This window comes from Labrus mixtus, chromosome 14 (assembly GCF_963584025.1).
Source record: "Labrus mixtus chromosome 14, fLabMix1.1, whole genome shotgun sequence".
Classification (NCBI taxonomy): domain Eukaryota; kingdom Metazoa; phylum Chordata; class Actinopteri; order Labriformes; family Labridae; genus Labrus; species Labrus mixtus.
Window position 1 is genome coordinate 4,851,032 of NC_083625.1, and position 22,853 is coordinate 4,873,884.

General features: G+C 43.3%; 1 protein-coding gene across 1 annotated transcript in view; it reads left to right on the forward strand.

Annotated features, from left to right (window-relative positions):
- Window positions 1–670: 670 nt before the first annotated feature.
- The window catches only part of zbtb16a (zinc finger and BTB domain containing 16a), a 167,241-nt gene continuing 145,058 nt past the window's right edge, over window positions 671–22,853 (forward strand). The window contains exons 1-2 of the mRNA XM_061056400.1: window positions 671–792; window positions 4,199–5,529. Of these exons, the coding sequence (XP_060912383.1) occupies window positions 4,292–5,529 (1,238 nt within the window). The 5' untranslated portion in view covers window positions 671–792; window positions 4,199–4,291. The remainder of the gene's footprint in view (window positions 793–4,198; window positions 5,530–22,853) is intronic.

Here is a 22,853-nt window from a genome sequence, read left to right on the forward strand (position 1 = left end):
AAGTAGAACAAAGGTTTCTAATTGCATTAACAACAGCGAAAGATGGTTTTAAAAAAATAGCATAAATGTAACATACTCTGTGCTGGATTTTCACCTGTTGAATTGTGATGATGGATTGTTTTTTCCAGTAGATTTCAACACATGTTTTCAATTTGAATTATTTTTTTTACATGATTAGTTTTCTCCAATATTCATTCTGATTGAATATTAAAAAATAGATGATAATGAATAAGTTCTATTTTAAAGCATTTTTCTCAGATGAGTGAAACCTATTATTTTCCCCAGCTTCCCTTTGCAGTCTCCTGTGCTGAGCTCTGCTGCCACTTAAATTCATAAATTCAGTGAATAGATTGAAAAATGGTTGGAGGGGGGGAGCTTCAGGAGTACCAACACTTGACTTTTTTCCAGTAGGGCCGCCGAATCATTAAGCATGCCCCTGGCTGGAGTTTGGAGAATAACTGTAGGCTATATGTCACATCCAAACAGCTGGAGGGAGGGCAGTGTCGCTCACCTTTCACTGCCACACTGTAACACAGCCGTTTGACATGAGACAGCCCCCTAGGTGTCTCACTTTCTTAGCGTTTTGTGCGGACTGGAGCGCCGCGCCGTGCTGCCCGCCTGCCTGCTGCTCGTCTGGCTGACTGGCTGCGTTGACGTCAGCGCCGTGTTGATTTGCTAAGGCGAGAGAAGAAAGGAGTTAGTGCGTGTTGAGAGAGCGGGTACTGCGAACTGCCTTACTATGCTGTAGCCCCACTCCCCCTACACTATACGGAATCAAAACGTGCAACTTAGGTGAGTACCAAAAACCGGGCTTAACCGCGGCTGCAGTTTCCCGGCGACAAGTGCCAGAACCGCGACTCTGCATGCGTCTACCACTGTTTTCTCTGTGTACTTTCATTCACCATGTGGATGTTTTGATGCGTTTATTGCGCTTGGGGAGGGGGGGAGAGATCGTGCCGCTTGTCCCCGTTCAACCTCATGCTGAAGTTAACAGCAAACGCGACTTTGGCACGCAAGTTGGTCTCTGCGCACCGGTAGCGCCGGATGAAAACAAGTGTTTACCTGATTGCTCTGCAAGGTGTTGAAGTTTGCATTAACGCACGGTAGTCTGTTGTAGAGATGTTAAGGTTGACGTAACCCCCCACCCCCTCGCTCCCTCTCTGCCTCGGTCTGGGTTTTTTAGTATGCTGGAGATCGCAGCCAGAGGACGTGAGGTCTGGGCTGTTTTCACCGGGAGCCAGACAACATATGACGCCCCAGCTCCATGTGACTTTTACTGGAGACATCGCGTTTGCTCGTTTTTGATTGGGAATTATGCAATTTTGAAGACAGCGACACTCTTTTGCCTTGTCCTTGTGTCTCCCAGACGCACCAGTGTGGCTCATTTAGCCGTGATGACATCACGATGAGTGCTGGGGACACTGGTCTTTAATCTCAGAAACAAACCTCGACCCCCAGCCCACTGTACAGTCAAGACTACAAATTGATTGACAGGCAACTAGATGTTTGATTGGTTCCCAATAATCGTCTTGCAGCAGCAGCAGCAGCAGCAGCAGCAGCAGCACGCACACTGTGAGGTGGGGGAACTGGTAGCCTAACAGATGCAATGGCAAATTGATTTGTTATCGAGACTGTCTGATCTCTCTCTCTCTCTCTTCCCCCCTTTCACTCTTTTCCCCCTCTTTATCCTTCACACACCATCCCTCCTTTTTTGTCAGTTTTAAAGAGCCAGTGTTTGAGCATTTCATCCCCTCCTCAAACAAAAGTCCACCTGTGCGTGGATCTGAGGGGGGGAAAAGCTGGTTCGAATCGGCGAGAGATTGTGGCAGCTGTCTGTCTCGTGTACACTTTTTTTTTTTCCTCCAGCAGCACGCTCCACGTCCCTGATTGTCCCCCCCCCTCTCTCTTTCGGAGACGCTGAACCCATTTTTTTTGCTTCTTCCTCCTAACATTTGTGTCTGTCAGTGTGACTCGTGGTGAGGAATATTGAACGCTGTTTATTTTTGGTGTTGTGACGGGGGTCACCGAGGCGCGTTATTATGGCAGACAACTCGTGATCAGATTGATTATTCTGCCTTTTTTTTTGTGAAGTCGGCCTTAATTTGGTTATTGTCAGCGGGGGGGCTACAATTTACAATCCGTGCGCGGGGTGAGGAAAATCTCTCCCGGCTTAATGTACTTAATGTAGTGCGTGATGTTTTGCATAATGCAGAGCGCGCTGTATAATGTGTCTGCTGCGACTCGCCAATATTAACACTGTCTAGACGCGCTGTGCTTTAATTAATAGAGAGCCAAACAGGGCTGCGATAAAAGTCTACCCAAACAGGCAACTTTGCATTGTATGTCCCGGCGAAGCCACAGTTTGTCTGATAAGCCCCACAGAGCGCGTCAGGCATTGATCGTTTACGGGGCCATAAATCGCAGCTATTGACATGCCTGTAATAAAGATAATGTCTGGTTTTTAGGGATGACCTCTGCTGACTGAGAGGCTGAGCTCAGTCAGAAGAGAGAACCTGTGCTTTTCATCGTTACCTGCCTCCTTGAATTGATTTTTTTTTTTATCAATGTGCCGGAAAAAAAAACCCCAAACAAACTGTCCAGGGCCATAAAAGCCGAATTTATTTGGACAATTTATTTCCCATGATCCTCCCCGAAGCATTTTTTTTTAACTTCCTGCATATTCTGATGAGTGCTTTTGTTATTCCTGGTTTTAAAGGGGAAAGGGGATTTTGATAGTCTTTTTATTTTTCAAAGCTAGAAGGCTGTTGATGTTTCCTATTTTTTCCCCTGTGTTTGAGTGTGTGTGCGTGTGAGAGAGATAGAGATAGTGTGTGTGTGTGTTGTTCCCAGGAAAGAAAAGAAGTGCTCACAAACTTCTCTTTTAATGCATTATTTTAGAAATGCTTTTTAATCTCCTTTAAAAAAAATGACATTGAAGATTGGGAAAATGAAAATTAAGCTTTTTGAAATGTGAAGAAGACTTTATCGAGATAGAAAAATGACGAGTGAAGCAGTCAGAATGTGTCATGATTTGCTCTTATAGTTTCTCACAGAATGATTTGATAAAAATTGGAGCTCGTTAAAGATGTGGTCCAGTGGAGGTTGGTAATCGTTCATTCATTTAAAGTGTAGTGTCAAAGAGTGAATATTAAAGTGCAGTTATGAGGAGAGCATTCTTCCAGTGAAGGTCATTCTAATGACTTAAATGATCATGTTAACGGGAGACACTAAGAAAAGCATTCATGTAGAGGACATACGTGTGACATTATTTTACTGAACTCCATTGTTTTAGAGACGGCTATGCAGCAGTTTTAAGGTGGAGCAACTTGTTGCCCTGTGAACTCGGATTATGGAATTACCAGCAGTCACAGAGGCAATCATTTATTTGTAGATTTGACTCCTAGAGCAGAGCAGAGCAGAGTGTTTGGTGGTGCAGTGTTGTGTGCTTTTCTCTTTTTTTTTTTTTTTCTCTTTCTTTCTATTTTTTTTGTTGCCTCGTCCTGCTTTCCTTTCCATCCATTTCTGGCCGCTGCTCTCTGCTCTCCCGTCTGTGATGAGAATACTGAGTAAGATGCTGTTTAATTTCAGAAAAAAGGCTGCTGACGCTCTTTGTGAGCCACGCAGGCAGTGGGAGAAAAAAAAAAAAAAGCACAATTCACACTTTGTTTAACTGTGTGTACATCCCCATCGGATAACCAAATGAAGACATCTTTTTAACATAACATATGTTGGACTGATTGGTATGCAGGGTGAGCCTGTGTGGCGGCGGGCTTGCAAATTGTCTCCCTTCAGAAACCTACAGTCAATACTCTGTGATTTGATCGCTGAGTTTAGGAACAATGCCTCTGCACGGAGTGTTTACCATCCACTGAATTCACTATTAACAGAATGAAGAGTGGCATTCTTAAATACATTAATTATCAAATTGATCACCTCTTTATTTCTGAAATATTATAAATTATTTAATTAAAATATATTGTGGACGATGACCATCAGGAAATCTTGCTTCGATTTTGGTCTAGTATTTTAATTTCTTGTCAAAAGAAAATATTGATTCTTAGTTTTTTTTTTAAAGAAAGAGGGCTTACAATTTGTTCAATTTGAAAGTGTAAAAAAAAATCAGTACATGTTTTCTGCTCGATATTTTTTGCCCTTGTATCCGAACTGATTGTGTTCTCCGTTCCGTTTCTCCATCCAGATTTCATCTTGTTTACAAAGAAAGCTAAAAAACACTGCTGAGCGGGGGGGAAGGCGAGCCTCATGAGTCGGCCTCGTGGTTTGCATCGACACAATGGATTTAACTAAAATGGGTATGATCCAGCTCCAGAACCCCAACCACCCCACTGCCCTGCTGCAGAAAGCCAACCAGATGCGCCTGGCGGGGACTCTGTGCGACGTGGTCATCATGGTGGACAGCCAGGAGTTCCACGCCCACCGGACTGTGCTCGCGTGCACCAGCAAGATGTTCGAGATCCTCTTCCACCGCAGCAGCCAGCACTACACCCTCGACTTCCTGTCACCAAAGACTTTCCAGCAGATCTTGGAGTACGCCTACACTGCCACGCTCCAGGCCAAGGTGGAGGACTTGGACGACCTCCTGTATGCGGCGGAGATCCTGGAGATCGAGTATTTGGAGGAGCAATGCCTCAAGATCCTGGAGACCATCCAGTCCTCGGACGAGAACGACGCGGAGGTGAACGCTAATGACGGGAGCACAGAGGAGGACGACGAGCGCAAGGGCCACAACGGAGCCAAGAACTCCAAAAAGCATTCCATGGAGAGTCACTATCTGTCGGGTAACCACCAGCTCCCCATCATGGCCGGCATGGTGGACCAGAGTCCCTCCGTCTCCACCTCCTTCGGCGTCTCCCACCTGAGTCCCACCAAAGCCGCCGTGGACAGCCTGATGAGCATCGGGCAGTCTCTTCTCCAGCAGGGCTTTGCGAGAGAACAACTCTCCCACGCCAACGCCCACCACCTGATGACCGAGATCAAGACCGAGATGATGCAAGTGGACATGGGCGGCAACGGCCACGACAGCCCCCAGAACATGGAGTCCAGCGCCTCCAGCAACGGCGAGCGGAGCGGGGAGGACAGGAACAGGGACGGTCCGGGGACGCCGACCAGGAGCAGCGTGATCACCAGCGCCCGGGAGCTCCACTACGTCCGCGACGAGGGCATGGGCGACCCGCAAGCCGAGGTCAGCCAGATGGGGCTGGAAGCGATGGCCGGGATGACGGAGAAACATCTGGCCTCGCTCTACGCCCTGCCTATCAATCACAAGTCAGACGCCATCATGTCAATGCCGGCGTCCATGGCCTCCGCTCTCCCCATGTCCCCGGCCCTGGCCATGTCTATGGACTTCAGCGCCTACGGGGGACTCCTGCCGCAGAGCTTCATCCAGAGGGAATTCTTCAGCAAGCTCGGGGAGCTGGCGGTGGGCATGAAGACCGACAGCAGGAACCAGCACGAGCGATGCAACGTTTGCGGCGTAGAGCTACCAGATAATGAATCCGTGGAGCAGCACAGGTAAGCTGAATTTTCTCTCGAGTGGCTACTTGCTGATTGTTTTGGCCTCGAAATGAAAGGGGCTATTCATCCTTTAAGCACAGCTGTTGGCTTATTTAATTAATTGCCTTTTTAAAAAAATGTTTTTTAAAAAGATTTCTTTTTGGGCTTTTTGTGCCTTTATTGGAGCGATAGGACGGTGGATAGAGTTGGTAATCAGAGAGAGTGAGGAATGACATGCGGGACAGGAGCCACAGGTTGGATTTGAACCTGGGACTACGGCCTCCATACATGGGACGCACGCACTAACCACTGCGCCACTAGCGCCCCAATTAATTTCATTTTTAACAGATTATGTGAGATTACATAGTCGTGGTGTGCTGCAGAAAGTAGAAGACACTTAGAAATTCCAAGACATCTCACTAATAATACATATTAATTCCTTCTTACATGGGAAATTGACTCAGCCGTAAGACATTTTGAATGTTATTTTTTTAAAAATGTTTGGCTTGTAAATAGAAAACACCGGCATCGATTGTGAAAATAGAGCCAACAAGTTGTTAAAGTTTCTTTTCTTATCATTTGTGTGTGTCAGTGATTATGACAACTGACAAAATAAGTCATCCACACCCAGTAGCATACGTAAATACAGCGTCCTCTGACGGACACATACCTTCACTTCTGCCGGGCTCGGGGGCCAGACGTCCACTCCTACAATAACTGCCGAGCCCGGCTCAGGTGCCTGCTGAAGCAGTTGCTGTCTTAACATTGTCTGAGACCATTAGTCACATCTTACGAGATGTGGGCGGCAGCTATCACACACACTTACCAAAGTGGTCCCCCCACCCCTCCTTCATCCTGGTCCCGAATCACCTCCCCTTCCCTATAACCGCACAACGGGGGCCCTTATTTAACTTGATAATTGGAGTTGATGGTCAGCGCAGGAAATGAGTGCTGAACCTGAGCTTTGGGACGTGGAGGTAGTTCTAGGACAGGGGAGAGGCAGTGAACCGACGCAGCGCTATTTCACACAGTGTATGTGGAGGAAACTTAAGACCTGTGGGGTTTCACTCAGGATACTTAACAGGATTTCTGCAGATTCTTAAAAACTCTTTAAGAATTTAACATTTTGTAGGTCATAAAATGTCTTAAAAAGTATTTTTTTAAATACTTGTGAGAGGTTCAATTTTAGATGGCTCTTTGACTGAGACATATCTAAATGATTTATGAAATCTACTGTCTAGTGTTTTATGATGTTTTTTTTGTGTATGTGTGGATTTGCTTGTGAAAGTGACAATTCATGGATTTACAGCAGCATTTACCGCAACTTAAGACGTCCGCATCAACAATCTGAGAGAAAGCAATGAACACAGGGAAATGCAAATTAAGGAAAATTTGGCTTCAAGATGAAAACGAAAGGGAATGGTTGGCAGGGGAACACAAGATTATGAGATGACTTGCAAGATATGAAAAAAAAGAAGCTTTTCAACTTGTGACTATGGGAATCAAAGCCATTGAGTCCTACATGAAATCTGACAAAGCACTAATGTCAAAGGGTGCACAAGTGTTGTACATTTGTCTTTGTATGCATCTTAAAAACTGTACCCTTACCCTTCTTGAACTCACCTTTAGACTATCTCTGAACTGCATTTCCTCTCACAGTACACAGTGTATTGCAGAAGTATTCACCAGCCTTCGTCTTTGCCACCTTCTACCTCATAAAACCTTTTTTTTTTTCCATCATTGCTCAAAACCTAGACATCTCTTGGATGCCCAAGTTCTAACCTGAAGGCAATTGGTTGCACCTGATGAAGTGATTCACATCAAAGCAGTGAAATCTTTATTATTTTATTTGTAAAATAAATAAAAAAACCTTGTAATATTTCTCACACATTAAAAAAAATCTGAAATATTTTATATTACATGCCACTATAACGATCCCTTTTTGGGAAATGTTTCAGGTGGTTTGGATACAAACTGGTTTTGCATTGTCGTTGCACATATATGTACGTGAGTCAGACTCGTCGCAGTCATAGTAGAAACACCTCGTGGAATGCACTTGCATCACTTTCTTTGTGGATTTTGCACCGTCAGAATGTTTTTGTGACTCGAGGCCTTTTTTACTCACTTGGAAGCTACACCTTCTCCCCCCCCTGTAATGTTTGTTTAAATCAATAGGAATGCACAGTGGTTAAAGTTCACTTGAGGATTTGAACCCCATCACCCGTCCCCTTCCTGCTTCTTGAGCCAGTATCTTGGTATGCATGGGTTGGAGCCGCACTCATTCAGTCTCAGATACCCACTTTCTAAATCTGCCTCAGTGTTTGTCTTCATAAGAAAACAAACAGTGAATATTGCAGAACATGTTAATTCAAAGGAGAGGTGTCCTTGTTTGCGGTCCTTCACTGTTTTATTGTGAGGAACAAGTTATTCTGTAGTTAGTGGTTTTGGCAGCTGCTCCGTAAAGTGAACAAATGACTTTGTCCTTCTTAATGAGAGCTCCTTATTTATTGAATCAAAGTGGAGTCTCTGCATGGGCTGACACCACGAGCACTCAAAATAAAAGACTGATACTGTAAAAAGTGCATTTTGAGCCGCTCATGATCAGCTCTCATTGTGAAAAATGCACCACAACTTCTGTGCAAGTTGCACTAATGTAGTCTCGCTGTGTTTTAAAGACATGCCCCGCTCGTCTCTGTCTTGAGAAAAAAGTCTGGCGTGTGAAATGGTTGCCTGTGTTTCAAGAGGAATTTCATCAATCCGCTCAAGCTGGGAAATCTTGTATCAAAGGAGATTTCCAAACCGTTTCATGCATTGATCTTCCCGCTTTGCCCCACAGCATACTAATGGGTTAATTTAGACTGGTTGATACACCGACACGACACTGTTTAAAATTGCACGCGCTGTCCTGACAGCCTCCTGAAGTGTAGAAATCAAACATTGCATCATGCGCGCTGTCTGCTCTGCCCGTCCGCACATGAAAGCTCTTGTGTGAGACGCTTGATAATTCAGACGCTGCTCGTGTCCTCACAGATTCCAGTGCGGGTCATTTGATAGCATATCAAGTCCCCCCCCCCCCCCCCTCCCGCATATATACGGCCTGTCAGGCTGCCTGATTCTTTTGATGTTGATACAACATGTTTTATTTCAGACGAGCCGAGTTTGTGTTACCTCTGACTAATTACGCTTCGTTTCCCCACTGCCACTGTGTCAGGGTCACTGCTGCCTCTTCAACAAACACATGAGAAAAAAAAAAAAGTTGGCAGAGTTCACTTTGGTGCACGCAGGTCAAGTCAAACATGAGTGTAATTGTTTCCAGATGTGGCACAGGTCGCCGGTGTGAGGTGTTACTGTGTGTGTGTGTGTGTGTGTGTGTGTGTGTTGAAATGAATGCACCAGAAAGTACCCACTTCCTGTATAAATTTGGTATCTGCTCCCCTTTCATTCCTCCGTGTCCTGGATTATATCATAAATAAACACCACAACCAGACTGAATGCATTGTGCATTGGTTCCATAGGTGGTGTGAGGACTCGGCTCTCAAAAAAGCCGGGGTGGGGGGGTTGGGAATGCTGCTCAGATGTTTTGGCATAAGAGATGTTACCTCTTAGGAGAGGTGTCCAAACCACATCTCTGTTTCATACATATTTTACACCTGGACTGATTCATATTTTTTTTTTACCTCTATCATATAACTTCAAGAAATGTTTCAACGTTGGATAGATGCTGTTTTCCCCCTTCCTGACATTGTTTACAACTCAAACTGTTTCCCAAACTCAAGTACACACCGCCGATACCGAGTAAGGTTGTCAAACTGTTCTGTACTTTGATACTTACTACATGTGTGTGTTTTAAAGGGATGCATCTCTGTTACTTAATGACAGATCGCATCAAGAAGTACCTATGCTTAAAAACCCAACATCTAGACCGGTAGAAGAGGAACAAATCCCTCAAATACCTGCACACTATCTAAATTGCACGAATACATTGCCAACATGTAAAAACAACAAATGACCCGGTATTATCTGCCTAGGACTTCTTTTGGTTGCCATGGTGATTTAAACATGCGTCAGTACAGTTTGATTTCTACCATTAACGTATCAACATTTTAAGTTCTAGTGTTTTGACGACTCTAAAACCAAGTGTCCCTTTGATTCCAGCAGGATTCAATATAAAAACTGATCGCTGACATTTTGCTAGCTAAGACTATTTGTCGCACTGTTTGTTTTTTATCATTACAATAAAAAAAAAAAACTGATTTATTATTTTATTTTTTTATATAATTTTTTTTTGTGGGGGGTAAATCATGTAATTCTAGCAGTGCATGCTCCATGATATAATGCAGCATGTTTTAGGTATTATTGGAGGTCGAAACAATACAGTGATGAATAAAGAGGACATCTCTAAAAACTCCTTTAGTAATAAGAATTGTGCTCATCTAAAGACTTTTATGGTTAGTCCTGTGAACACAAAATGTACAATACCTTAACTTCAGCTTTACTTTGCAAAGATCTAAAAAAAAGTTGCCCTTTTATTCTGATCTGACAACCGAAGCTAAGTTGTTTAAAGCTCACCAGTTTAGCAACATTTTGCGTAATTTTCCGCTTTATGTTAAAGTCCAAAGAAACGGGGGGGGGGGGGGAGGGATCTCACTTTCTGCAGACAGCGTCTAAGCAGTTCATCTATACCATCCGACCACAACAACTTCTCCGCATCTCTCCTCCTCTAATCCACTCCACCACCTTCCCCGCTGACAAGCCCTAGATTTATTCCTTAAAGGGAGCCCAGGGTGAGTGTTGTTGCTGCTGCAGGGAGACAGGATTACAGCAATATTTTAGTAACCCTTGCACTGAGAAAATAATCAACACAGGAAGGGCCTGAGTGATTACTGGGGAAAATAAATGCATGATGATGATGATGATGATGCAGGGGGCTAATTCTGCATTGGCGGGGGGAAAGGACAAGGAAAATAGAAGGGGAAAAAAAAAAACGCTCCACTGCTTGGTATTCCAAACACAGCATCCAATTCACGGGAACTAGCCTTGGGTTTATCTCTTTCACTTAATCGTCCATTCTCATGCAAATGACTGACCCTCGCTGTAATGTACATCACATAAGTGAAAAAAGAGCCTATTTTAAAGGGCTGCTTTTCCAGCATATAGCCGTTAAACATTAATGATAAGCATCAATGCTTTAACTCTGTCTTTCATGATTAGCCTCTGGTTTTTTTTTTTAAGGGGAGGGAAGGAGGCGTGCACAGATGAGACGAGCCGGTGAATTCCTGCCTCTCTCTTTCCTCTTTGTCATGCTACGTGTTTTATTGATATTAGTGTTGGGGTAAAATAGGAGGGGTTAAAGTAATCACCCCTGCATTAACCTCCACACGCGCGCACACACACACACACACACGCGCTCGTGTGTTCATTACTTTTTTACACACATTCCCCTCAGCAGCCAGCAGCAGCCAGCACTCGCTCTTCCATTTCCTCTTCTTTTGTGGCACAGGGGGTGCAGAGGGCGCTCTAATACCCCGGGCCCCAGGTGTTTAAACAGTGGGCCCAAGGCTCTTATCTGTGCATATCAGAGTGGGACAGATAACCCTGTGCACTACTCCTCAGTAAACCAAGAGCAGATTGAGCAAAGATAGCGGCCCGTGGCGTTTGTTGCAGGTGATAACGATGTATGCATACACACATACACCCTGCACACTGAGGTGAGGCCAGTGGAAGGTTCCCCCTACCCACTGACACTTGTGTGATTTGGTCACTATCAACCATTAACCATGGCTTTCTTTCTGTATACATTCAAGCCAGGAGCAACTGGGGTCAGTTTAAACGACCTCTGTTAGGTTAGTCGGTGTGAACTAGACTTCAAGAGGAGGTTGGCAGGATGCTGGCGTTAAGACATCTCTATCTGTGCTTTTAATAAATAATCAGTTTTTCTCTCTCTTTGATAATCGAACTGAGATCTTAATTACTAATTCCACGTCCTCCAAGCATCTTCCCTCCATTGGCGTTTTCAAACATCTGCATGAGCTGCATGTGTGAACACAAGCAGAGTTTGTTTTTTCAGCCTGACTTCACCAGGACATTTTTCTAGCCCTTTGTCAAATTTCCAATGAGAATGGATGAGCTGATGTGAGAACCCAGCGGGAAATATTGTGGAAAATGCACAGCGGAAGATGGGGGGGGGGAGTTGACGACATTAACGTCACGTGTGCGGTGATCAATGATATGTGAACAGTGACAAGTGACAGAAGATTTTAAGGGCATCCTGTTGGGACATTTTCAGGAATGCACGTGTGAAAAAGACTCATCAAAGCCCACACCATGGGTGGCTCAACCATTTCAGGATGAGCTTCTCTGGTTTTCACTCCCCCAGACTCCCCCCCCCCCCCCCCCCCCCCCCCCCCCCCCCCCTTCTCAGGTTTTAGGTCCTTTTGGCTCGATTGAACGTCGAGTAGAGAGCTAGCTGACTTCACAGTTTGCAGGAAAACTCTACAAGTTGGCAGTGTTGTGTAGTTTGGCTGTGTAAAATGGATTGACTGTTGTATGAAAACATTGTTAAGGCTTCAGTCAAAGAAGCACTGCTGCCTCCAAAGCTGCTGCTATCATCACACAGATCTGATGTCTCAAAGCAGGGTGTAGGTGCTCGCAACTCTTACGAACAAAGAGCTTAAACGTTTCTGTTTCTCTTCTTCCATATGAACCCTGTATGTCTCAAATATTTACCCTGACCTCTGGTCTAGATAAATGAAAGACTCCGAGACTGCAAACACTGTGAAGGCCAAATACACCGTATGTGCATCTAAATAGAAAAAAGGGTTGGGATTCAATTCGTGTAAAAAATATTTGGGTTTGCAGGCTGCATTTGGTGTAAGAAATGATTAGTGTTGTTGTCAAGAGGCTGCATTTTGATTTCCAGTTTGCATGCTTGCAATATACTGAGTTTCTGTAGCTATTCAATCTTTGGTACAGCATCAGGATCATGTCGCCTCCTGATGATTTCAAAAATGAAACATATGAATAATCTTGTGTGTTTTTAGAGTTGGTTGACAGAAGTTTGTCTCTCCTGATTCTTGGCGTCGCCTGTAAATCTAGAATCGATAACTCAGACTAAAACAACGTCTCGTCCATGATCCCAAACCTGAAAAACCCGGGAGCGAGCCATTTTTTCCCGCTCGCTGAAAGAAGCCCGGCAACAAAGCATCTATTACGAGCCAGTGGATTACCCTCTATTTGAAATCACTCAGTGAGCTAAGTCTCCCCGGCTCGCACTCAGAGGTACAGTACATGTTAGTGTAATAGTCCAATAGCACAAAAAGCCTCACTCAAGGAAAAAAACACCCTCTCCAAGAAATACCTCAACCACAGACATGAGCGGGGTTTTTTATTCAAGTCTGTCTGAAACATCTTTTTAGGTTTTATCCTCACACAGGTGTTTTTGTTTTTTTGTGTGTTTTTGCCCTTGTAAGGAGGTTCGATGTTTTTGTTTACGCCCCCGAGGAACCGGGCTCTTTGACCGGGGCCGCGGTGATAGCTACAGCCGAGGCAGCTGCTGGCTGAGGCCCAATTATAGACAGGCTTTAAAAGGCTCTGGTTGAACCGTAAAGATTTACACCGCCATCGCTCTGATCTCAGATCTGGGCTCTGTCCTCACTGTCAGGATAGGGAGATGTATCGATTAAAGACTTAACACAGGGGGCTACATCATGTGGAATGGACTGCACACACACACACACACACACACACACACACACACACACACACACACACACACACACACATACACACACAAACCTCAGTACAGATGAGGCATTTTATTGTCAGGCAGTCTTGCAGCGTCGTCAGGCGAGCAGCCCTCTCTTTATATCTTTTAGGGCTTGCTTATTAGAAGGCATTGAGAAGATTTTTTGGACTGGAAAGGAGGGAGAAAATCAGAAGAAAAAGGAGATGGTGTGGTGTGTGTGTGTGGGGGGGGGGATGGCTAATATGTAGACGGTGGCGAGTCTGATTAGATCGCCTTCCCTCCCCGAGATAAGAGCGGAGGGAGGTGCTTGTGCAATAAAAGTTAGCAGCTTGACTCGGTTGCGACCAGCTGCCTCTGTGTGGCTAACAGCGCTCGGCAGACGTGGCCTTTGCTGATGCGGTCTGGCAGGGGCTGCTATGAAACGAACACACTGAGGCCCCTATCTTTTGTCCCTGTGGGGGCCTTGCGGTCTGCAGGGAGGGATAAGGATAACATACTGTACTGGAAGTTGGCCTTGTGTGTGTCCATGTGAGCGTGTGGGTTTGTTTCTTTCCCCCCTTTTTTTTTTTTTTGTTTTGTTTTGTTGTGAAAGAGGGGTGGGGGTGGGGGGGGGGCTCAAGGGGAGTACTAATTACAGGCAGTTATCAGGTGACATGCAAATGTGTTATCGGCCTTAACTTCCTGATGTGTATCTCTGCTGCTGTGAGTGTTGGCAGGGGATCAGCTTGTGCCACTGTTTCTCTTTAAATGCACAGTGATTCACTTTCAGCAGCTTGTTTTTGTAAACCCTTATTTGTCAGACTTACTTCTCTTTGCAGACCCCCCCCCCCTCCCCTCCCCTCCCCCCCTCCCCCTACTGTATTAAAGTGCATGCATCATTGTCAACTTTCCCATTAAAAACCAAAAAGTCAATAGTATTAGAATGATTCGGCCTTAAAGCTGAGTGGGTTTTAGTTCTAGTTCATGGAGCCCTGCCTCTGTTCTCCTGCTCCTGAACGCTCTGGGTTCTAATCCCATCGATATCCCATTAGCATCCCCTCTCTGGGTCCCCGCCACATGAAAGAAGATGTGTCGGTTCCCCCTCTCTGATTCTATTGCTCTGGCAGACCGTAGGGAGGACGGCCACAATGAGCAAATGTGCTCGAGCCAAAGGGCCAACCCAAGTGTGCTCACAAACGTCCCGCGAGTGTGTGTGTGTGTGTATATGCGTGTGTGTGTGTGCGTGTGTGTGTGTGTGTGTGTGTGTGTGTGTGTGTGTGTGTGTATGCGTGTGTGAAAAGCTTGCCACCGCCACCTCAGAGGCCCCCGAGCCTCCCTGGGAAGTATCAAACCAGAGCCCTCCGCAGGCTTCCAGAGAGAGAGAGCTTCTAATTAGCCTCTTTGTTGCCACTTGAATGGTTTTGCCAGAGATTGGCAAGGGGCCCCAATGGAGTGATACCAGCACGCTAAGAAGCTGGTCATAAAAATTACCCCCCATTCTCTTCCACCATCACCTGTCACAAAGGAGCTCTCAGGTAGGAAACCGAGGCCAGAGTAGAGCCGTGTTAGCTGTTAATCCGCCCCGCAGAGAACAAAGGAGCCATGTTGGCGCAACAGGTGAACGCCAGGCTAGTGCTAGCTAGCTTCGAGGGCTTCAGAATGATCCAAACTTCAAATCAAACAGCCACTAAAACATCTTATAATTTAATGTTAACGTTAAAGCACATTTTAGAATTGGTCAAAACTGACCTGAAGCAACCACACTCACTCAAGTATTACTAGCATGACTAATGTCACCAGGAAGTTTGGCTAACATACAGATGGCTAATCGGGGAGAAAATGATTAATGATAACTACCAAGGCAGATCTTATCCATGTTTTTTTATTAAATATGTGAGTCTCCTTGAATTCCATGAAAATATGTATTCAAATCAAGCCTGTCATTTTGCTCACAGAGAAATTTAGCATACAAATAGCTAAAATAACTTTACAAAAAAATTGGGTTCACAGTTGAAAAGAAAATATTTTTGTGTGTGTGTGTGTTCTATGAGTAACGTGGTTGAAGGTTAACCATTCTTCTAATAATTCAACAAATGCCAGTATTGAAGAATTTAAATCAGTTTTTGTCAAGTAACTACAAAAGCGTCATGAAATATTTCTGAGACAGTGCATGTCCTTTTTTTAATGCAACTAGCATCAATTTTGGAATTTGTTTTGTTTTTACTGACTGGCACAACAGTCTCACATCTAACTTAGTCTGAAGTTATATAATTGGCTTTAACCTTTTGAGGATGCAACCGTTAATTGTTGCTTGACGGAGCAGTCCAGAAAAAACGTGTTCTGTATTTGACTTCATCACAAACTTGAACATTTTAAATTGTATTATATAAAGACATTAAATTCCAAACAGGTTAGTAGGGTTGAACTGTTTAAAAGTCTCTGTTACAGGTGACTAAAGATGAATGTCACAGCGCATCACCAGCCCGTCAGCCTCCTCTGAAGTCGCTCACATCCATACTTGTGGTATGACATGCGTCTTGGCGAGCGTCGTGGCGGGAGTGCAATGAATGTCAAGGCGACTTGGAGCTTTAGCGCCGACCGACACGTTTTAAGCTCCGCTGTAATCCAGGAGGGATCAGTTGGGTAAATCATGGCATAAAGCTTAAAACCATAATTGATTTATGTATTTGCTGACCGAAGACGCCCAGAGAGATTACCAGCGGCAGAGAGCTGATGATGGATAGGCCGGCCCCCTCGCACGGGGCTGCATGCGAGGTGGGGGTTGAATTCAATTGAAGGGAGATTTGTCTGCTTGAAGAGCGAGAATGTCTGAAAACACAGTGACTCTAAGAATAAAAACACATCATCAGAGGTGTGTGTGTACAGGGCCATGACAGAGTTTTTACTTTTTCTTCATAATTTTATTGAATGTAATTAATTTAAAGGGTCACAGTACAAACAGAGGACCAATTTTACATATTAATAGATTTGTGCTTTGTTGATCAAAATGTTGCAGCTCAGATATTTTAAACAGTTTTGTTGTGTTGACGACCATTACACTAATAATCGACCATTGTGCATTCTTACATGCAATGTCTTCTTTTGCACTGTCATGGTCCAAAGCGTGCACAAAAACATTCATTTTTCCAACACGCCCTAGAAAAAAAGACAACAACACTATGAATTTTGTATTTCTATCCAATCATTCTTAATATATGTTAAATCAAGTTTGGCTGCCTTTTGACGGAGGGTGAGTGATTTTAGTCACAGTCCCTGAAAATCTAAATCGAACAAAAAAAAAGAAACATTCACGTTCATGATGTCCTTTTTTTTTTTTTTTTTCAACCGTCCCCTGCCAAGGGAAGGACACTGACAATTTTGAAAATATTGTTTAAAGTCCATTTGAATTTGTCCTCCACCAGCCAACCTTTTTAACTGAAAAATGTAGAAATATGTCACATTTTGTTGAAGTGTTCAGTTATACTTTTGTAGAGGACATCTCCCTTCATGAGCGTCAGACACCGGCTATGTGATCCTTTGAAAAACACTAGTTCTTTACATTTATGACCAAATTAATGCAGGTTTTTTTTTTTAGCTAAAATGCAATGAAATCTGTCAAACAGATATCTTTCTGTTTTGATAAATGTCATATTGCACATGTTAAAGTCTTTATAAATCATCTAATTTCCCAAAAATATTGCTTATTGCAAGTTGGCATTTTGCATAGCGATGAGGAAATGAAAGTGTTCACCACAATGTCACTCATTCATAGCATTGACTATCGACTGTTAGATTATGACATCATCAGCCTGCCACTAATGACCGTATTGGTCCTGATGAAGTATGTGATTCTGAACGTCGTTTAAAGCTTCCCCTGCCGCATCCAGCCCATGAATTTCCCCGTGACACGTTATGAATCCTCTCTTTCTTGTTTACTACCCGACTGTCAGGCGTCTCCAAGGTCTCTCTTGACCGCTTCCAGATTGTTTTGTGTTTGTCTGTTTGTCCCTGGGCCCTGAAAGGCGAGAGTTGGATAGTAAAAGAAGGGAGAGAGAGAGAGGGAGAGAGAGAAAAAAAAAAAAGCCATTCCATTTCCTGGACTGATCACTGAAGCGGGTGGCTCTGACATGTCATGACTCAAACAGCATCATTTCTGCCACTCCTGTCTCGCCGCTGACCTTACAAATGATGCTGGAGGCTCCCGCCATATGCCATTAAGCGTGGTGTAAAACAGGAAGGGGTTTTATCCCCCCCCCCCTCGTACGTGCAGCAAGAAACCCAGACACCCTCTGCAGTTTGCACCTATCGGAGAAGAAAAGCAGATTACAGCGGCAGTTTTCACTCTGATGGTTTCGTCCATATACTCTTTTTTTTTTCTTTCTCCCCTTCCTTCCCCGCGTGTGTTTTATTGCCTCCTGTGAGTGTTGGTCTGAGGCGAGGAGCTGCAGCTTCCCTAACAGGTGTTTGGGTGCTTATCGCCCACGTCTGTGCCCTTATCTCTGGCCCTCAGCTTCCTGCATCCTCTCTCTTGCATGCCTCAGAGTGGGGATATATTTCACTTAGCCTCTGACCCGAAAAACCTTCCTCTCTATCTCTCTGGCTCTCTCTCTCTCTCTCTCTCTCTTACACACCTAGGGCGATAGGCAGGATGCGGGTGTGAAGACATTTCATGATCATCATCAGCTAACTTATCTCTCTGTTTTTTGGTACTTTTTCTTCATACAGCCGACAGCAAGTACCATAGGAGATACCAAAACTGAACATTGTGGAGGATAAAAAGCCCGAGTGGTTTAAGCGTCGAATCAGAATTCATGAAATACATTTTTTTTTGTTTTTTTCCCCTCAAAGATTTAGTTAATATGCTAGTCTGCAAAACTGTCAGAAATGATCATCTGCTAATAAAAGTTACACATTTGAGTATTCAGCCAAGACGACTCAAAAGTCGACTCGCATTAAGCAGGTTGAATATCCATGGTTTAGTTTTTTAAGCTGTATCATTGTACACATAGATCATAAGCAAAGGCGTGGCCTTATGTAGACCTTAAAGATTTAGTGATTTAACAGGTCTGAAAACTGAGTAAAGAAATGAATGTTTTTATTAGTGATTTTAAGGTCAAATTATGTCAGCATGGTGTAAAAAGCTAAGCTAATGCTAGATTGTTTAAAGTTACCCATTCTTAAAGTATCACTTCCTTTTACATCAAGTCTTTTTTTATTACCAAAAAGACCAAAAAAATAGGAAAGTACAAAACTTCCTTCCAAAATATGCAGAAGTAAAAGTACAGATTTAAAAAAACAACTTCATTACAGCAACGTGTGGATTAGGGCTGGGCGATATGGACCAAAACTCATATCTTGATATTGATTAGCGGAATGGCGACACGATATATATCGATATGCATTTTATTAACAGTGAAAACACATGGAAAAATAAACTACCTGTTTGTGAATTTAAAAAGCAATATTATAAAATAAAAATGTTCCTTAAATACAATAAAAGAGAGAGAGAGGAGGAGCAGGGTTAAGAGGGACAGACAGTCAGTCATCATCAGTGAGATGAGAAAAAGGTAACCTGGCACCTCTATAATGTTATTTTAATGCAACTTAAACTATATAGATATTAACAATATTGTCTTACTCTATATCTTGTTTGAAAATATATCGATATATCTTAAAAACTCGATATATTTCCCAGCCCTAGTGTGGAGTATAAGAAGTAACTTTCCACAGTTGTAGAAAATAGAGTATCCAATAAAGTGGAAGTCCAGGACAAATTATAATAAAAACAAGATACATTCCTGATATATGGATAACGTTAGAAATGAAATGTTCTCCTCACACGTAGTCATATTTAACCTCAGACGTACAGCGTGGAGACGTGTTGGTGGGGTCTGCACACTGTGAGCTTTGATGGGGTTTTCTAAGCCGTGGGTTTGATCCCACATTTTGTCAGAGTGATTGGTCTCAGGCTTTAGCCCCACCTTCACATTCCCTCCATCCTTCCCTGCTCCCAAGTCTCACACGGGGACAAAGGCTAAAGTGTCTGTGGGATGGGGTTGCGATGCTGGTTTTGGAGGGGGTTGACCCCCTCTGAGGGACCTGACAGGGGCCCTTCTTTTTTTTTTTTTTTTCTAATCCCCATTCTGAGTGGGCACAGAGGGGAGAGAGCCCACCGTCTAACACCCATGAGAGAGTCTATTGTGAGGGGGCAGGCTCTGTTACAGTAGGATGGATGCAGGGGTCTCAGGCCCAGATAAACGCCGGGGTCAGCCAGGCCCCCGTTATTTACAGTAGGCCCTTTCATTGCCCGAGTGAAACAGGAGCCTAGGATGGAGGTGGAGGTAGAGGAGGGGGGGCTTCAGGGGACGACCACTGTTTGTGCTCAGCCAGGCCTCCACTATAGGTCAAAGAGCACGGGGGGTGGGGCCACAGGGGTTACAGACCTGACTTTTGTCTGTGTGTTGGGGGGGGGGGGGGGGGGGGGGGGGGGGGGGGTGGGTTGCTGCTTCATACAGAGAAAAGAAAAGGTGGTGGAGGGGGTTGGCTTAAAGAGGGAGAAAAAAGCAGTAGTGATGATTCCAAACAAACTTATCTGTGATGAAACGTACTGTGCTGCTCAGAAACTTAAATTACAGGAGAAGTGAAAGACATGAGTTCATCTAAATGATTTTTATTGACAAAATGATTCAGTCGAGAAAGTATAAATAAAGTCATCACAATCCAAACAGAAACTTTTGTGTGACTCCACAAAATCAATATTTTTATCCATGGCAATCTTTAAAAAAGTGGCATTTCTTTAACATGCTCATTAGTTTCCAGTCTTGTATTAGTGGTGACAACAACGAGCGTGAATCAGTGTCAACAACACAGGCGATTGTTGAGCTCTTTCATTTTTACAACTTAAATCATGTTTTTAAAGAACACCTTATAGAGTGATGTTGATAGGTGACAGACCGCTACACTTTGATGCTTTCATGATGTATAAATACTTCCATCCAGTCCCGTCAGATATATCATTTATGTTACTTAATCTTTGATGGAAAAGCTTCTGATTTCAATCAAAAGTTTGAATGTTATCAACAATATTTAATTCATGCAAAGTACCAAAGCATAAAAAAAAACTACAGATCTTCTCTGTTATTTTAAACCAAATTTTACTGAGCGAGAAAGAGACAGGACGGTCAGGTTTTGCACAAATGCAACATTTCTGCACGATTTCAAAGTTAGTAATTGACACATCTTGTTGTCCATCAGTCAAACTATTAATTGATGTTTCATTTATCGATCTCTGATATTCCCCTGAACAAATTAATTGAATGCATCATATCCGCATTCAGCCTTACATTTCAAAACAGCGGTGAGAGGAATCATTATTTCTGAATGTAATCGAACGCTTGAAAGAATTCAGTTTTAAGATTGCATGATTGAAACATTGCCAATGCATTTGTGCAATTTAGATCACATGTAGGAGTTAGCTCACAATGTTTTGTTGTAATCAGGGGCGAGAAATAATCCAATATTTAGTGCTTAGAAACTCATTTTTGTTGCTGAGGTATCAAAACAAGTTTTAATATTGAGTTTAAATTTCTCAAAGTTTAAATTTCAAATTAAAAGCCACTTTATTTAAGAGTATTTCTCCAGCTTCTTTCCTTGATTTCTTGTCCATCAATGGTCTGAAAACTGAGTGAGAGCTGCAACACAAAGAGCGATGTAAGGATTGAAAAGGTGTTTTGTTGTTGGTCGGTTTTGTCGGGGTGTAGCTCAGAAAAGTGAAAACTCAACACCATCACAAAAAAGTTGCAACGCTCGCTCCAATTGTCCTGAAGTGACTCTGTGACCTACATAAGCACACACACATAATCGGACTGTGAGAAGCTGAAGAAACATACACACTGAAAGACGAGGAAGATTTACACTAACCTGCTGTAACCTAACGCTTCACATTCACTCAGCTGGGTCATCTTCACTCTCTCACATGACATTCAATACTGTGAAATAATCTCTGTTTCCTGACTAACTCAAATGGTCTCATGGCCAGGTTGGAGGGGGGAAACAAATCATTCACCTTCATGTTTAAATTTATTTAGCTTAATCCCACGCAGTCCATTACCAACCTAAATCCTGTTTGCAGAGTTTCATTAAGAAATGGGAAGTTGCCCAGGGGCCGGCACGAGAAAGAGAACTCGTACCATCTGCCAGGAGACTCAAAACGTAATCTTACCGTAATCTGAATGTCAACCTTCAACATTAGCCGGCCCTGGACAGAGGGAGAGACGCCAGCACAGACGTACAATAAAGACACAAGGCTCCCAGGCGTTCGTTTGCCGGAACAGATTTTATTATTTTAACTTGGACAATGATTGGAGGGGTCACAGGTCAGCAGGCGAGGACTTTACAGATGAAGCAGGGGGGGATGCGGTGGGGCGTGTGTGTGTGTGTGTGTGTGTGTGTGTGTGTGTGTGTAGGAGTTTGGTTTGACCCCCCTCCACCTCTCACCCCTATTGTCCTGAGAGAACACAAAGACTCCTGTCAAACTCTAGTGGTCAGCGCTTCGGCCAAACCTGCCAAGCCGCAGCAGCAGGTCAGAAAAATCTGGATGAAGGAACCACCAAATGACCAATGAGGAGACAGAGAGATAAGCAACCGTTTGTCTTCTCTTAACGGCTTTTTTTTTTTTTTTTTTTTTTAAATGTAGAGCACAGAAAAGAATGTACTCGTTCTTTTCGCTGGATCTTAAAGCTCCTGTGAGGACTTTTTAACTGGTTATGAAAAAGACACCAAATTATTAGCGGTGCGTCTTTATGAGGTAAAAAAAAGCAAACGAGACATTCAGAGACAAGACTGATCATTTCTACTCTGTATTTTTTTTAATGCTTACAACGGCTGTGTCCGGGTAGGTGTCAAAGAAAGTGAGTGACAACAAGCCTCTGAAACCGCCTTTAAATTAATCACAATAAGGGATACTTGTTCCTGTTTCAAAAATCGTCAAAGACATAAGAGGAACTGCTTTGTCTACAATTGGCGCCAAAATCGACTCAAACCAAAAGTCCCCCAAAAAATCCCACAGGAGCTTTAAGTTTAATTTGAAAGCTCTTGCACACTTCTGGAGGTCTTCCTGGAAACGTTGTTATTTAACTTTACTGTCGTTTTTGAGCCCTAATGTAACTTTTTTGTTACTTTATTTACATTTTCAAAACATAAAGATGACCATATATTCATTTATAAGTGATCCCTCTTTACAAAGTTAATTCGGTTAAAGCTGCTGCTCCTGCTCCTCTTTTTCTTTTATCTTAACAAGTGATACATTGACTTTAAAAAGTAAGTTCAATAGGATATTTATTTATAAGAACAAACACTACTTGTACACAACAACATCAAGAGGTACACATTTTTCCCACAGGGGCCACCAAAATCAACAAAAAACATTTTGTCAGAGGCGCTTTAAAAATAACATGAAATAAACTCAGAAAAACACATTCAAATACTGCAGGAAATGAAATCCACAATACTGCAGGAGTTTGAATAGAAAACATTAATGACCTATGATTGAGTAAGAGGATGGAGATTGGATATTAAGACTTTAGATAATTAGCTTTTTAAAGAACAAAAAAAGTCGTAG